The 15,788-nt window shown below is 27.1% G+C and overlaps 1 protein-coding gene across 3 annotated transcripts; it reads left to right on the forward strand.

Annotated features, from left to right (window-relative positions):
• Positions 1-269: 269 nt before the first annotated feature.
• On the forward strand, positions 270-12,645 carry LOC100652035 (AP-1 complex subunit sigma-2). Of its 3 annotated transcripts, XM_012307999.3 has the most exons (6): positions 270-495; positions 626-804; positions 930-1,038; positions 1,296-1,433; positions 7,174-7,269; positions 7,414-12,645. In XM_012307999.3, exons 1-5 carry the CDS (start codon positions 493-495, stop codon positions 7,267-7,269), a joined length of 525 nt encoding a protein of 174 aa, XP_012163389.1. In that variant the 5' UTR covers positions 270-492; the 3' UTR covers positions 7,414-12,645. The 3 variants fall into 3 exon arrangements, with proteins under 3 accessions (XP_012163389.1, XP_012163390.1, XP_003395000.1); XM_012308000.3 differs by lacking the exons at positions 7,174-7,269; positions 7,414-12,645 and adding an exon at positions 6,162-6,851 and having other exon boundaries at positions 278-495; XM_003394952.4 differs by lacking the exon at positions 7,174-7,269 and having other exon boundaries at positions 285-495.
• The last annotated feature ends 3,143 nt before the right edge of the window (positions 12,646-15,788 follow it).

Below are 15,788 nucleotides of genomic sequence, written 5' to 3' on the forward strand. Positions count from 1 at the left end.
CATGTAAAAGTAACAAATGTTTGTTTCAGAAATACTAAAAATTTATACTAGATATTTATTTAATTAACATATTATATTTCTTTTGTATAAATAAAATATATTAATTAAACTTTGATTAATATTTTTCATTATTAACTGTATAATTGTTTAAATATTATATTAAAATCGTATGAGTTACTTCACTACTAATTTATACGTATTATTTCTTGCTTTATTTATATCAATATGATTTTAATATATGTTATCTCCTCTATATGATATCTTGCATAGTTTTATAATAAATATTTTCTTTCTCGACAAATTCAAATTACACATGATTATGACGTATTTCCTTCGTTCATATCAACGCCATCTAGTAAAAACTTGTGATTAAATGTGCACGAATTACACATACCAAAATTGGAAATTGGAGTAGACTTTGTATTGTGATTTATCGAAAAGTGCTGTGAATTCTTTTAGAATTGTTTTGTTAAAAAGCGAACTTATTTCAAAATGGTAAATAGTTATTATTATTTTTATCCATACACGAACAGAACTAAACAAAACTTACTAATGGTATTTTAGATAATTTTTAAATTATATATATTTATATATATTTATACATATAAATGGTTAAATCTTTTAGATGCAATTTATGTTATTATTCAGTCGTCAAGGAAAATTGCGTTTGCAAAAGTGGTATGTGGCCCATCCTGATAAATTGAAGAAAAAGATTACTCGAGAATTAATTACTACAATATTAGCACGAAAACCAAAAATGTCAAGTTTCTTAGAATGGAAGGATGTTAAGGTTGTCTATAAAAGGTATATCGCTATTACATTATGTTTTTCAAGAATAACAAGTTTTTGTTGAAGTTAATGAAAATTTTATTGCGTTCATCAATAACATTTGAACAGCAAATTGTTTTCATATTTTATTTGTTTTTCAGATATGCCAGTTTATATTTCTGTTGTGCAATAGAACAAAATGATAATGAATTATTAACATTAGAAATTATACATCGTTATGTCGAACTATTGGATAAATACTTTGGAAGTGTGAGTATGAACTTAATTGTATTTTTTCATAATAAGATATATCTGAATGTAATTTTTGGAATACATATTTACTTAAAATTCATTATTACACTTTTCTGTATATAATATATTTATTAATATGATCTACAAAAGTATTAATATAAACATTATATTGTATTTTAATACAGAAATTTGTAGTTAAAATGATAGCTATTTTTATTTTATTTTATGCAAGCGAGGAGATTAAAACTTTAATATCATTTTAAATATGTTATTAGGTTTGTGAACTAGATATAATTTTCAACTTTGAAAAAGCATATTTCATCTTAGACGAATTATTGGTTGGTGGTGAAATTCAAGAGACTAGCAAAAAAAATGTTTTGAAAGCCATTGCAGCTCAGGATTTACTACAGGAGGTTAGTTATGGGGATGTACCCATTGAGTTGTGACTTGTCCTTTTTAACGATATTATAATTTTCTTCTGTTACTTTCTAGTAATATTACAGAGTCATTTTAACCCATACATTTTTTTTTTATTATTATTTTATCAATTTTCTGCTTTAAGAAAATCAATAATATTTTTGCAATTTTTGTTATATTCTCATAACTATATACTACCATTTTAATATTTGAAGATTCGTTAAAATGACTCTTGCAATATATTTAACCATCAATAGTTGGTGTGTAACATTCTTATTAAAATAATCAAATTTCACACTGATTAAGAGGTACATATAAAAAGTATTAAAACCTCTTGGCTGATATATATGTGGAGCATGTTTGTAGCCTGTTTATTCTGGGTAAAATAATGTGATGATATATAAGCTCAATTCATAATAATACTTTATTACATATATATGTATACAGTTCCTTTTTTATATGTAAAGATTACATATTAATATTTACATATAAGAAAAAATTTACATTTACCTTTAAATGTACATAGAGTAGTAAACAATTGTTATTAATACTTAACAGAATATTCAAAATAAGAATGTATAGATTGGAAAAATATAAATCAATGAAATCTTCTTATATGAAAGTAATTACTGCATTATTTTACTGTCTGGAGAAACTGGGTTATAATGATATTTTAATGTTTATTAACAGTGTAATATCTAAATTGCATGATGGAATGTAATTTTTTAATTTTAAATATTCATGTGTTGTTTTTTTTTTTATTTGACATTTTTTCACATTTCCACATGTTTTATGTGCTACATATATTATATATCTTTGCAATCTGAAAATAGTTCTATTCTTTTATGTAGTCTGTTACGAAGTACTTAAAATTTTTATTAATGTTTGAGGTGTGTTGTATGTAATTATTGATATATGTTTAGTTCGAAAAATCCATATTATACATTCTATTAATATGTACATGCAATCATGAAGAATACTCTATACTATTATGAATCATGAATGTGATTCATTTTTTTTCAATATAATGTGTCATAAAATAATCCTAGTTATATATTGTATAATCAGGAAAGCATAAAAAGTGTCTGCTTATTTTTTTCAATAATATTAAGTAAAATATTATGCATAGATGAATATAGATATATTTTGTATTTAAAAGTATTGTAACTTTATATTTTCTTTGTAGCTAATGCTGTGTGCATAGAATGCTTATACGCTTATTTTCTCTTTAATGTAAGTGGGCTTACACATGTTGTGAATTTTTATTCATAATGTACGCAACAGCATATCTATAGTGATAAAGTTAAACATATAAAGAACCGTTGCCATATTTTAATATCAAATGTTGTCATAGAACATTGTATAGTATGGCACAATTTACAAAATTAATGATAATATATTGTTTCTGGTTCAAATGTTCCTTTATATAAAATAGTACCTTTTAGACTGAAGCAAATCAGTAGTTTAAAAAAAAATAGTTAGCTATTTGTATGAGAATAAATCTGCATTATGCAAGTAAATATTATAAAATTATTAAATATTTTGTAATTATTTCTAATATAATTAACTTATATTTTATAATTAACTTATATTTTCTATTAAAGTGTTAATAAGACATAATATCACTATAACAAAGTTACTTTTTGTCTTAAAGTTTTAAAAATTTAGTACACATTTAGAAAAAAATATTTAGCTTTTTATTTGTCAGTAACGTTTCACATAAAGTTAATTTATTTAAAAAAAATTATGTTATATTTGGAATGTTGCAAATACAGGAACATAATTGCTGCTTTAAACATGAAAATTGTAGATTGGAAATTTAGTTACTTTGGAAATATTTTTAAATAATGTAGTTTAAGTGTGCACTTTTAAAATTATTATATTTTATGACTATGGGAATAACAGTATAGAAATAACAGAAAATATATTATATATATACATGTATAAGCACTTTTAGGTGTATTAGTATTTCTATAAACATCTATTTCGTTATTTTAAATGTATTTCAGAGAATATATTGTTTTATCTATGCTAGAACAAAAAGATAAAAATTGTCTTAATCTAGTAATTAAAAATTCATACAATCAGTAATATTTTTATATATACAACAGATCTCTAGTTTATGAAGCAAAAATAAATATATATATTATGTAACATATTTCTTGAAATGAAATTTATAATACTGTATATAAATTACATAAAAATATTTAAAGTATCATATATAGAAAAATATAACTTCATAATATTTGTATAACAAAGATTAATTAGTATTTAAATAATATATAAAATAAATTAAAGATATTTTTAAATAATATTATTAGGAATAGAACGGAAATTAAAATTTTTGAAGAAATACGATTTTTAACATTGATAAATTTAATTCGTGCATTAAGATAAATTTAATGGGAAAATTGAACTTCCAAGTTCAATTTCAATTTAATTCTTTTCTGCATTTCTTACGTTTTGGGATTTCAAAACTATATTCCTAAAGTAGTTCTTTAAAATTTGTAAAAATGATGGTATTATAAACATCTATTATTAACTTTACATCGTAATTTTTGCAATAAAGTTTTGGATACTATTTGGTATTTTTCACAAATGAAATTGTTCTTACAAGGAAAATAATGAAAATTTCCATTTGAATGATTTTAAAAAAGCTTTATCCTTTTTTCATTGAACACCAACGTTTGAACATTTTTGCTAATAATACTGTAAAAATTGAATAAATAATACTGTATAAATTGAACAAGCCAATAATTTGAAATAAGAATGAATACAGCCACAGATACAAATATTGAAATAACCGATGCATTCAATGGTCAGAACATTAATTTTATTGATTTTCACTATTTTACATTTACATTTTTTTTTCTTTTTTGTATGATTTCGCAAAAACTGAATAAGTGAATAGATGGTTTGATTTAAAATTTGGTAAATGTGTACAATAAAAGTTTTTATTTTGAACCAGAATAATAGAAAAATATCTTAATATTAAGACATTAAGTGCCAAATCTTTAAAATATCGCAGTAGTAAAACACAAAGCATCAAAGCCGAAATTTTTGACAAAAAATTAACATTTTTAGATCTATAGGTCGAATAGTTTGTATCCCATGAAATTTTGAAGATCTTCGCGTGTACAAAAAGTCCTCTTCTTCCCTTTTTAAAATCATTGTTTCTAGTCTATAGCAAGTTTTGTCTAACGTAATATAAATAATATAACATAACTCGTAATAAAAATGATTGTATTACATACCATTATTCTAAAACGTATTTTTATCATAAGAAAAGCTACAAAGAATAATATGAATTAGTAGAATTCTTTTGAAATTTTATATTTAATTTGTTTTATTTATATTTGTTTAAGGTAATCTTTCAAATATTAATATTTTCTTGCATAAAAATTTGGTATTTTATTATTTTTATTTTGATATCATGCATGCATTGAGTAATATAATGATAACCAAAATAAATATTGCTAAATAATATTCAGTTTATTCTTTTTATTTTGATAAAAGTGATAGCGTAATTTAATTGTTTATAACTTATAAAAAGAGTTGCTTTACCTTAAAGGGTATGATGCTATGGAAATGCTGTTGTCCATAAGTAGTTATTGAAATGTATGTATATATTTCTAAATTGTAATAAATATCAATCATGGTCAATTATGTTGATGATTTTATGTAATGATATTGATTGTGATACACATGATGTCTTAAATGGTATTCATGATAAGTTCCTACATTGCGGAAGTATGCTTGTATGTTCATTATTTTTTTAGATTTTCATCTTATAGATTTATAACATTTGTTTATTTTATTTCAATAAGATACTATACCATAAGAATAATGAAAACATCAATGGATATTATTTATTCATAGGCACTGGTTCATATAAGGTAATTTTTCTTAATTATATTTTGTTTAAATATTAAACAGTTTAGCGTCAGTGATAGATGACATTTTTAACGACATTCTGTATTATGTTATAGCTTTATTTTTACATATGTAAAGGATATGTTAGATTCTAGCATTATTATATGATTTATTTTTAATTTAGAATACAATTTGGAATGTCTGTTACACAAAGTAAATATTATATTTTGTGATGTATTAACAGAAAGTTTTGTAGTAATGTTATTAAATTTTTTACATAGTAGCTTAATTGTATTATGGAATTTTTGGAGTTGAGATATCATATTTAAATCTTTACTTCAAATTTCTATATTAATGTCATAAAATATAATAATGAGTTTATAATTTTAAGAAATTAGTGTTTAATTAAGTAGGTTTCATATTTTAATTATACTAGGAGAGAACAATCCTAACACCATATTGAGTCAAAAACGAAAAATAATAAATACGAAAATTGCAGTAAATACATAGTATTAAAATGCATGTTTAGTTTATCAACATGCCATTTATTGATAGTTTTGCTGACTTTATTTCATTTAAGTACTAATTAAAGTGAGGTAATAAAGTGTTCTGATTAAGAAATTTCAGTTTGTTCTTTGGTTTTCAGAATATTTTATAACATATTTTATTCTTTGTAAAATATCATGTAAGATAAAACTTATTTTTATTTTGATACTATATTACTCTTATTGTATATATTTTGTAAGATAAAATTTATTACTAAGATTTAGCTCAAGATTATTGTTCCATTACTAAGGACATATCTAGAAATACACTAAAGATTAGTTAGAATATTTGTTTGTTTGTGGAAGGATGAAGCTGTGGAAGGTGCCCTGCGGGAGATAGGGCTTTTGTAGGTGCTGCGTTCTTGCATGCCCTCCATGGCCAATCTGTCAGCCCACATGAATCAAGATCTGGAGCAGACTCATCCGCTGCATGATGCCATCATACATCTCTACTTTTTCTATAGTTATTGAGCATCAATTTTTTATCATTGACAACCCTTACAAATTTAGTATATGAACATTAGTATATTTTTTATGGGCGACACAAATAGATTTAATAGTAACATTCATGTAGTTCATGTGTATAATATATATATACATCATAGAAAACTATATATATACATTATAGAGATTCATCTTAATTACGAAATTGCTTTTCATTTTATTATTGAGCAGGTAATAAAATTAGCTTCATACTATGGCAATAAAGCAATGCACATTTGAGAAATTATTATTTCTTTATGTGTAAATAGAAAAAAAGTATTTAGATAATGTATACATCATTTTTTAATGCATAAGAATTTTTTCTGTGACATGTTATATAGTATTATATTTGTCTTCTTAAAGGTATTTATTTCAGTATTTAATTAGAGGTGAATGTTTGAAGGTATCACTTTTATATGTGTACATGTGTATATACATAAACAGTGTCAATTTTTAATATTATAACTTTAACACAGTATATAATAATACCCATAATAAATGTATACAAAGAAATTTTTATACAATTGTATACAAAATTATATACTACCTTTTCCATGTAATTAACCCATTTATGTATTTATTGCTACTCTATTTACCCTTTCAGATTTTAATAAGATATATCTTGATTTATTTATACATAAAATAAAGATATTAGAATTTTTATTTATTCACTCTTTGTTAGAAAGAATTTTCGTTAAACTTCGTCAAGTTTACAATATCTACACTTAATTATAAATACAGAGACATTCTGTATGCAGCATGCAATACAGATATTTCTTTGATTGATGCTTAAGCATTTTAAACGAAGCAATAAATGAACATGTGCTTTGTGCAGCTTTGTGTATCCATACAAGTATATACTCAGTTATATGAAAAGGGTTCAGTTCACCATTTGAAGCTGCATCAAGGAGATTACTTAATTACAAACTAGGTACGTGTTTGTTTATATATTTTCATTATGTATATTTGCATTATATGATAATGTGCAGCATCAAAGAAATTGATCCCTCTTCATATCCGTAGATGTACTTTTTGTATGGATCTTTAATGTAATAATACTATTCATATGTTTCAGGAGGAAACTCCACAAGGTTTCTTCGAGGACCACGGTCTGGGATAATACTTCCTAAACAATATATCCAGCATAACGTAAGTGGTATATTACAACGCTGCTTCAACATTCCAGAATTCTATTTACGACAAGCTTTCTCAATTAGATTTAAGAGTATGGTACTGCAAAGACATTAACGAATTGAAATTAAGCTTTTCAATTAAAATCATGTTTCTGTTATAAGTTAAAATGTAATTATATTGAAAAAATTATAATCGCTGTTTGAATAGTCAATGAAATGTAGTTACTCTATAAAACGTTAAAAACCAGACATATTGTTTCTCTTTGTTAAAATACTAGCAGTACTATACTACTTATATACATATATATCATATACATGTATGTATGTATGTCTTTCTAGATTGACATATTATTTAATCCTTTATGTTTCATTTGCTTTCTGAAGTGACACAATGTTTATTCTTATCATAATTTCTTCTTTTATCTTTGATATGTATGCAAAAAAGTTGGTATAATTAAAGCTTTGGAACTAAAATTTATAATTTTGCTGATAGAATTATTATATCGTTGTATAATACTTCAGAAATTAAAATTTTATATGCTTGAAAGAAATATGTAAAACAGTTTGCTATTCATATTTTATTTTGCATTTATTACATTGTATTCCTATAAATTGCATTTAGTATATCTGTTTGTATGATTAACATTTTATGATATTTTAGTAAAAATATATTATTTTTTTCATCCAAGATGACTTCATCTATAAGTAACGAAAATAATACAATTTGATTCTAAAACCATATTTGGTATACAAGCAAATCTCATTACATAAACTGCTATATTTCCTTTTTATTAAATAATTTTTATTACATTGTTTATACATAAAGGGTCAAATAATTAAAGAATATTCGATAATATTGTCGCTATACGTGTATTAATGTATCGTTCGTGAGGTGCTTATCAAAATTCTATTTACATTTATTCTTTTTTTGGGATTGAAGTATGTATAAGTATTGCGAAAGGTCGTTGTGTTTTATCAATAATTAATCGATGATCATACTGTTATGTTTTACGTATAAATAGTAGTCGATAAGTTTGACGACGTTTTCAAGCATACGCTCAAAAGTAGTCCAATCGTTCGAGTAAAATCAAACTAAAGTTGAAGGAAAAGTAAAAGTTTTGATAGAAACAAGGTATATAATTGAAATATGAACAGAACAATTAGAATTTGAGGGACTCATTTTATACGAATATTTCAAATTCATGTTTAGGCAAATACAGAATTACAACAAATATATTACTCTTGAAGGAGAAAATTTCTTCTTGAAGATTTGCGATTATATATTCCAAATAATTATTTTTCTCTTAAATAAAATATAATATCCTCACGTGAAATTTATAATCCTTCGAAAATATTATTTAAGACGTAGCACAAATAAAAGAAAATCAATAGAAATGTTTTGTTATCGTTGAAATCTGATGAAATAACTACATACGTACGTTGTAAGTTTTTCAGTAATCGTTATCGCTAAATGAAGAAATTTTCCTTGTTATAATTAATAGTTGAATGTTCAATTGTACTATTTGTATAAGAGTTGTACAGTATATCCAGCTTGATCGTGTGTTACACAATGCTTTTTACATTCTTACGTGTAAAAATTAGTTATTTTTGTTTCTCTTTCCTATATATATTTTTTATCAAAATTTGATATGCAAAACTTATATCTAAAATTCATATCTAAAATCTTAGTTATAGAATAAATTTAAAGAAGACTGTTTCTGTATACATTTATTCCTGTTACATAGATAAAAGTTTTGGCAAATTCAAAAGAATACTTATAATAGCTTAGAAATGAAGCTAAAAGAAAAATTAATAAATAATTAATAAATTACGGAAAATATTATATAACGACATTTCGAAATTTCTGCGGCTAATTGCAAAGCTTGCAAAAAAAAAAATTGCATTATTATAAAATCGTTTATATAAGATCATTTTTTTTTTTTTTTTAAGAATTAGAAAAATACCTCGTTTCACGAGTTTAAACCGGATATGCTGTAAAATTTCTTAAAATTTTGTTGAATTGATTAATTATAAGCGAAAGGATAGAAGACCACTTAATGATCGTAGCTTTCGCCAAACGATTGCACAATCTATCATTCGTCTCATACAGGATGATTTATCTTACCATATAAATGAAGTTATCGCTGAAAGTAAGCTGCGTTGAAAAGGATAAAATGGATTTTCAAGGATTTAGAGATTTGTAAAATAGAATTCAACACATTGAGAATACCTGTACTTTACGAAATCAGTGATATATATATATTCATTATATATGCGTTATATGAATTTGTTATTTCAGTGAAAAAGACTCTACCTTCGTTCTTTCGAGTAAGGGAAAAACAAAGATAAAGAGTCGTATTCGTCGTCTTAAATATAATTAAATATTATTTCAAAATTTACAATTGCTTGCCATTTGAAATTGCCGATTGACCATTTTGTCAAAATGGAAAACGTTTCATTAAAATTGCACGTCTTACCTTCCATAATATTTATTTATCTATCGACAAGTTAACAATTCATTTTATTTACAACCTCTCCATTAAGATTGCGCCATGTACTTATGATAAACTTGATGAAATTTTCCATTCAACCCAGCGTACTTTCCTAAATAAACTTGTAAATTAAAATCGGCCGCCCTGTTGGCTAACTGAAAATCACTGACGAGGATATCGATTTCGATATAAACACCATCTTGTAGTATTTTTTCGGTGCGGGCGATGATAAAAGATGTTCATGTTCCTGTCGATTATCATTCTCGTCTTACCGAAATAGTTTTGCGCGCGGTTCTATCGCCAATTCTTGTTTTTGCGCGTATATGTACGTCCCGAACAAAGGAACGGAAGAAATCGATGTTTAAACGGAAGCATGTAAAAGATTTCCCAGGCATGCAAGTTTGTATCGTTACTAGAACCATAGTTTATCGATTATGGAAACGTTCGCCGATCGACGAGTTTTTCATATTAATCTCGGTGAATATTACGCTCTTAAAGGCTGTCATGGATGAACGTTTGTCTCAATACATTTTTCAACATTAAAGATTAATGAAATCGAACAAATGAAATCAAACGTTTTACGGTAATTATTGGGTCGCGGATTTTTATGCGTTTATGGGACATCTAAAAATGCGAAAATGCAAAGTATATACGATGTTTCAGAAACTATGGTGCAGTCTACGATTGGTTGATTCTACGTGAAACAGCAAGTCGAATATACAGAATATACGCTCGTTGACGCGTGTTCAAGAAAATCGAGAAGGAAACTAATTGGTTTGAAAATTTGTCGAGTTAAACTTGGTTAATTACCGACTAAGTATGAGTGGACAATTAGCAGCAGGTTATTGCACACGCGGATATAAGTAGAAAATGCGAAATAAAATTTTCCCTTTCAAGAAGATAAAGTTGGCGAAGAATTAGCCTGGTACACGCGCGCGATAAATTTGCTAATTTATCGTTCTTGAAAACAAAGCGAAAACAACTTTTATTACGTACCTTCGATTTATTTTATTTAAGTATATCTGACGAATTTTCAAGCTTAATTTTCTCAACGAACGAAGCTACATACGAAAGCATCTTATTCTATATTTTCGCTAGCTTTTTCACGTAGCATCACCTTATCGCCGATTGTACCATTATTGTTGGTGGTTGATACCACCGTACAATATGTCTAAGATATCCAAGACGATAGTCGTAATGATAGCAGGCGAAACAAATTTCCGTTTCCGGTTCTATGTTTTTAGCGATACTTGCAGGAATAAACATTTCCATAAATATACGCAGCCTAGTGATTACAAATAGTATTACAACGGCATTATTGCACGATAAAAGTAAAATAAAGCCTGACAATATAAAAGTAAAAATTCACGCACGGTGAAATTTCTCTTCATAATAGCTTTTAAGAGTTATAACAATTTACAAAGGGACAATAAGTTTAAACACTGTTCGTTGAATCGTTTGTTCATGGTATTGATACAAACTGTTGATACAAGAGAAAGAGAGAGAGAGAGAGAGAGAAAAGAGAGTGAGAGAGTATACGTTATACATATCTGAAAACTATATACTCGCAAACAACATGTTTTTTATAGTTTATCTTAGACGTAGGTAGCTCGAAACATATTGCGGCGTACGTATTCATGAGTCACATTTAAACCAGCTTGTTGAGATCTTTTCTTCCTATACGTCACAAGATATTGTTTTTTGAGTTTCTAGCATTTTTAACGAAAGACCAATGATATTTTTTTCTTTTCTACATATACGAAGGTTATTCGCTTGGATATTAATTATCAGACTTGAGAGGTGACGATTGAAAGATTCATGAAAACGTTCGGTTTTGTTTAATCTTGCTGGGCAATATGGATATTTTTATTTTTATTTGTATTTCTTAATATTGATTTTTAATGACATCGAGTTAGAAATTATAGGATTAACCTCCTAGATAAGAATTTTTTTCTAGACATCCTCTTTTTATGTCTTTTTTTTTTTATTTTATTTCATAACGATAAACGATTCCATCGAGTAGGATATAGAATAATTTTTAATAATACGACGGAAATAACAGAATTATAAAATAAATTAAATATCGATTCTTTTAACTCGAAAAGACGATAATATTAATTTTATTGGAAAATGCATATTGCCTAGAAATTCTATTTCTATGTTCATTATATTTTATATTACGTATATAATTTCACCAAACAGAATGTAGAATAGTTTTAAGTAATACGAAGAAAATGGCTATGTTTAGTTAAAGTACTTCGACTATTTTGCGTTTAAGTATTTAATAAACGATGGTGCACGTAAATCGATATGATTTGCATTATCTTCTGTCTCGTTAGGCACTTTTTATTATATACGTATATTTCAAATACTTATAACGTTCGCCACATTCTTTGTTAGTTTAATATGGTTACACGTACGCAACGCAATAGTAAAGAAACTTTCCTTCGGTAGTATACAGGTGTTTTATGTTAACGAGAAATCAAAATTAGGGATTAAGCGCTGAGAATTATTAGAATTCGTGGTACACAGGATTAAAGTATTAAAGAAAATTCTCAGAACAATACTACGAACCAATGTTAAACATATGAACGTGTATTTACGATAAGTCTATGAATATTGTATTTGAAAAGACGATGCTTTATGCTCCGTCCATAATAAAATATGTGATGTAAAAATTCATTTTTCTCTAGTATGTTTTGTGCTCCTAGCCAGTGGCCCAAGCCAATTGTAAGTACAAGTCCTCAGGATGTTCGTAAGTATAATTTGAAATTGTTAATATCATTCTTAATATAGAAATATTCTTAATATATAATGTCGATGCTGCTTTGCGTAAAATTGTTTTAATAATTCTTCGATCAATTGTTTAAATTGCAGTAACAGATAGAGACACTTTGAAATCCGAAAGAATGTTGAGTAAACTTCACGCAAGAAAATAATTGGTCATCTACGTGGCATGAATGGTCATTCAAGATAATCTCATTCTTCGTATCTTGAAAGTATCGTATTAAAGAAAAATCAAGAAATTTAGACGGTACTTTTACATTTTACTACCATTGTAAACTCGAAAATCGCCCTTTTTACCGTTTTCCTTCCCTTGTACCCGACTGCACGTAAGAAAAAAAATTGCATTTTGCTTTACAGTTTCTTATCTAATATATAATATATATATCTCTTTAATTTATAATAACTTTTGAAAATAATGTATCGAATTGTAATGGTACATCATACGATTGAACATCACTTTCTTCTTACATTTTCTTCCGTATTTTGCATAAAAAAACGAATTAAAAAATACATTTTTGCAGTTTTAGGGAGAATAAATTAAACGAGCTCGAGTCTTTATCATTTGAAAGAAAATCGTATCTCTACGAAACAGAGAGCAAGAGTATCTTCTTCTGTATCTTCTTCTATATCTTCTTCTGTAATCTTCTTTATTAAGAAAAAGTCTTTCATCTCGTAACAGAATTTTTCAAACTTTCCACTTTTGATGACATAATGTGTGTATGGATGATTAATCTCTGGATGCGACTGTCCCGTGTATCTAATTTTCTAAACTAAGTTGACGTATATGAACGCGTGTAAACTATTGTATGAAGGGAACGAACACGCGAATGCGTTTCCTCGTTCGGTTCCGGCATTGAAAAATCCTATACACGCCGCTGCTGTCGAGATTTTCCATCATCGACGTTTGCAGCGTGCATTGTCAACCACGTATTTCAAGGATTCACGCAACAGCGAGTCGATGATGGGTGACAATAATGTCGCAAATAACAATGTTGCATTATTCAGAGGACGCAGGATAGAAAACGTTAATTTTAATCGTAACGAGCTGACAAGACCGAAGAATACGTCGCGTGTATGCTGTTTCCTTATTTAGGAAATATTTCTAGTAAGTAATAAATATCAAAACTTGGTATTCGCTGTCAAATATCGCAAGTACAATAATCGATAATTTGCTATTTAAAGGACAAAGTTTAAGATATACTATTAAAATATCCACTCGTTATATTTATTATTATATGAAAATAATTTGAAGCATTTATAAGTAAGAAGATACCAATGAAAGATTTTTAACAAATAGATCGAATGGATTTTTATGCATTTATGATTGTGACTTTCTTATACTACGTTTAAAATGATTTCCGGATCTTTAACGTTACTAGTTTAAATTGTCTACTATATCGTAAAACTATTCATTTACTCAACGTAGACTAAAATTCTGAGTCCAAGAACGAAAAATATTCTACGTCTCGAAATGAATGGAAATGATAGGATAAGATTCAGTTGAATGAAGCTCCGTTTCTGAGAAGAGGGATTTTGAAGGTTACTTGAGAACACGTGTTTCCTTCATACTTATCGCAACAGATTTCACTACAGATGTTCTGTGTGAGTAAGGCTTTCATACCGTGTATCAGAATTTATCAATTTCTTTTTTTTTTTTTTTTTTTTGTATCAACTATATACAAGTTTCTATTGAATAAACGATACGACACTATTGGATGTTGTTTGAATAAGGAATAAAATATTATTCATTATTCCAAGAGTGATGTAAATTTTTATTCGTTCGTTATTTGTTTATTTGTCTGTTATCGTTTATTAAAATTCAACCCCTTTATTCGTTACTAGAAAAAAAAAGTAATTTTTTTCTTTTATATTATTATTCGATCATTTATATTTTATATCAATATTTAAAATACTTATTATTTTCATTTTGAACCAATCTCTTCTCACGAACCAATTTTGTACTTTCACTTTATTGGTGAAATCGTAAAAGAACCATTTTTATTTTTTCTTTCTTTTCCTGAAAAATTTCAGATAGCGAATATACGTGATTCACTATCTCAAAAACAATTTATTCTACCATTTGAACTTATTTTGGATCGCGGAATTATGCCTTTTCGGACTGTACGAATTTCAACTATACATATGCGTATCTACGTCCTATTAAATCAATATGGGGACAAAATCTGTGAAACATGGAAGGAGGTATATACATTTACTTTTACCAATCATATTGATTTCTTGTATTTTACTAATTTTCCCAATAGACTTTTACACGAATCGATAATGCTTAATCAGAAAATTTCTGGTGCTAGTAAACACAAGGTTAAAAAACAAATGATTATTTTATAAAAACAAGTTATAATTTCTCAGCCAGAGTAATTTTAGTAGCATTATTCTCATTTTCAAAATCATATTATCATTCTCCATGTTAGAGAATTAAATATTATAACAAAATGAATTCAACACCTTCTTCATGATCGAGAACGAACATGTAACTTGAAAGTTACGCATCCTCTATTTATACTTCAAAAATTATCTTATACCCTAGTTATTTGTCCTTCCATCGTAATTCTATTATCTACCTTGTCACCAAATAATTCGCTTACGACTCACATCGATCATTAATTCGTAATTCTTCCATCGGAATGGAAAATTCTAATTCGATACCGATCGCTCCGTTCACGCGCAAAGAAAATTCCCGTTGGTGTTGAAAAATAATCAAACCGCTTAATTAAAAGGCAATATCAATGGAAAGAGGAAACGAACGAAATTCCTAAAAGAATTATCATCCATCACTGCAGAGTCTCAGTCCTGCTAGCCACCCCCCTAAGGCTTCTTGCAAACATTTCCAGAAACGCCGAGGGACGCGTTCGACGAAGCAGCAACGAAAACGGAGCAACAAAACGGAAGAAGAGGAGTTTCGTCCCTCGAGCGATTCGTACGATGGAATGGCCGGTGTACGCATGAAACGTAAACGCGTTGCGCGAAAGGAACGCTGCGGAGCCGCGTCGGCGCGCGAGCAGAGCAGCGTCGACGGC

Source organism: Bombus terrestris, chromosome 4 (genome assembly GCF_910591885.1).
Source record: "Bombus terrestris chromosome 4, iyBomTerr1.2, whole genome shotgun sequence".
Taxonomy (NCBI): domain Eukaryota; kingdom Metazoa; phylum Arthropoda; class Insecta; order Hymenoptera; family Apidae; genus Bombus; species Bombus terrestris.

Coding starts and splice junctions, on each gene's coding strand:
- LOC100652035 (XM_012307999.3), top strand. Junction 805..929: donor GTTAAGGTTGTCTATAAAAG/GTATATCGCTAT, acceptor TTTGTTTTTCAG/ATATGCCAGTTTATATTTCT. Junction 1,039..1,295: donor TGGATAAATACTTTGGAAGT/GTGAGTATGAAC, acceptor ATATGTTATTAG/GTTTGTGAACTAGATATAAT.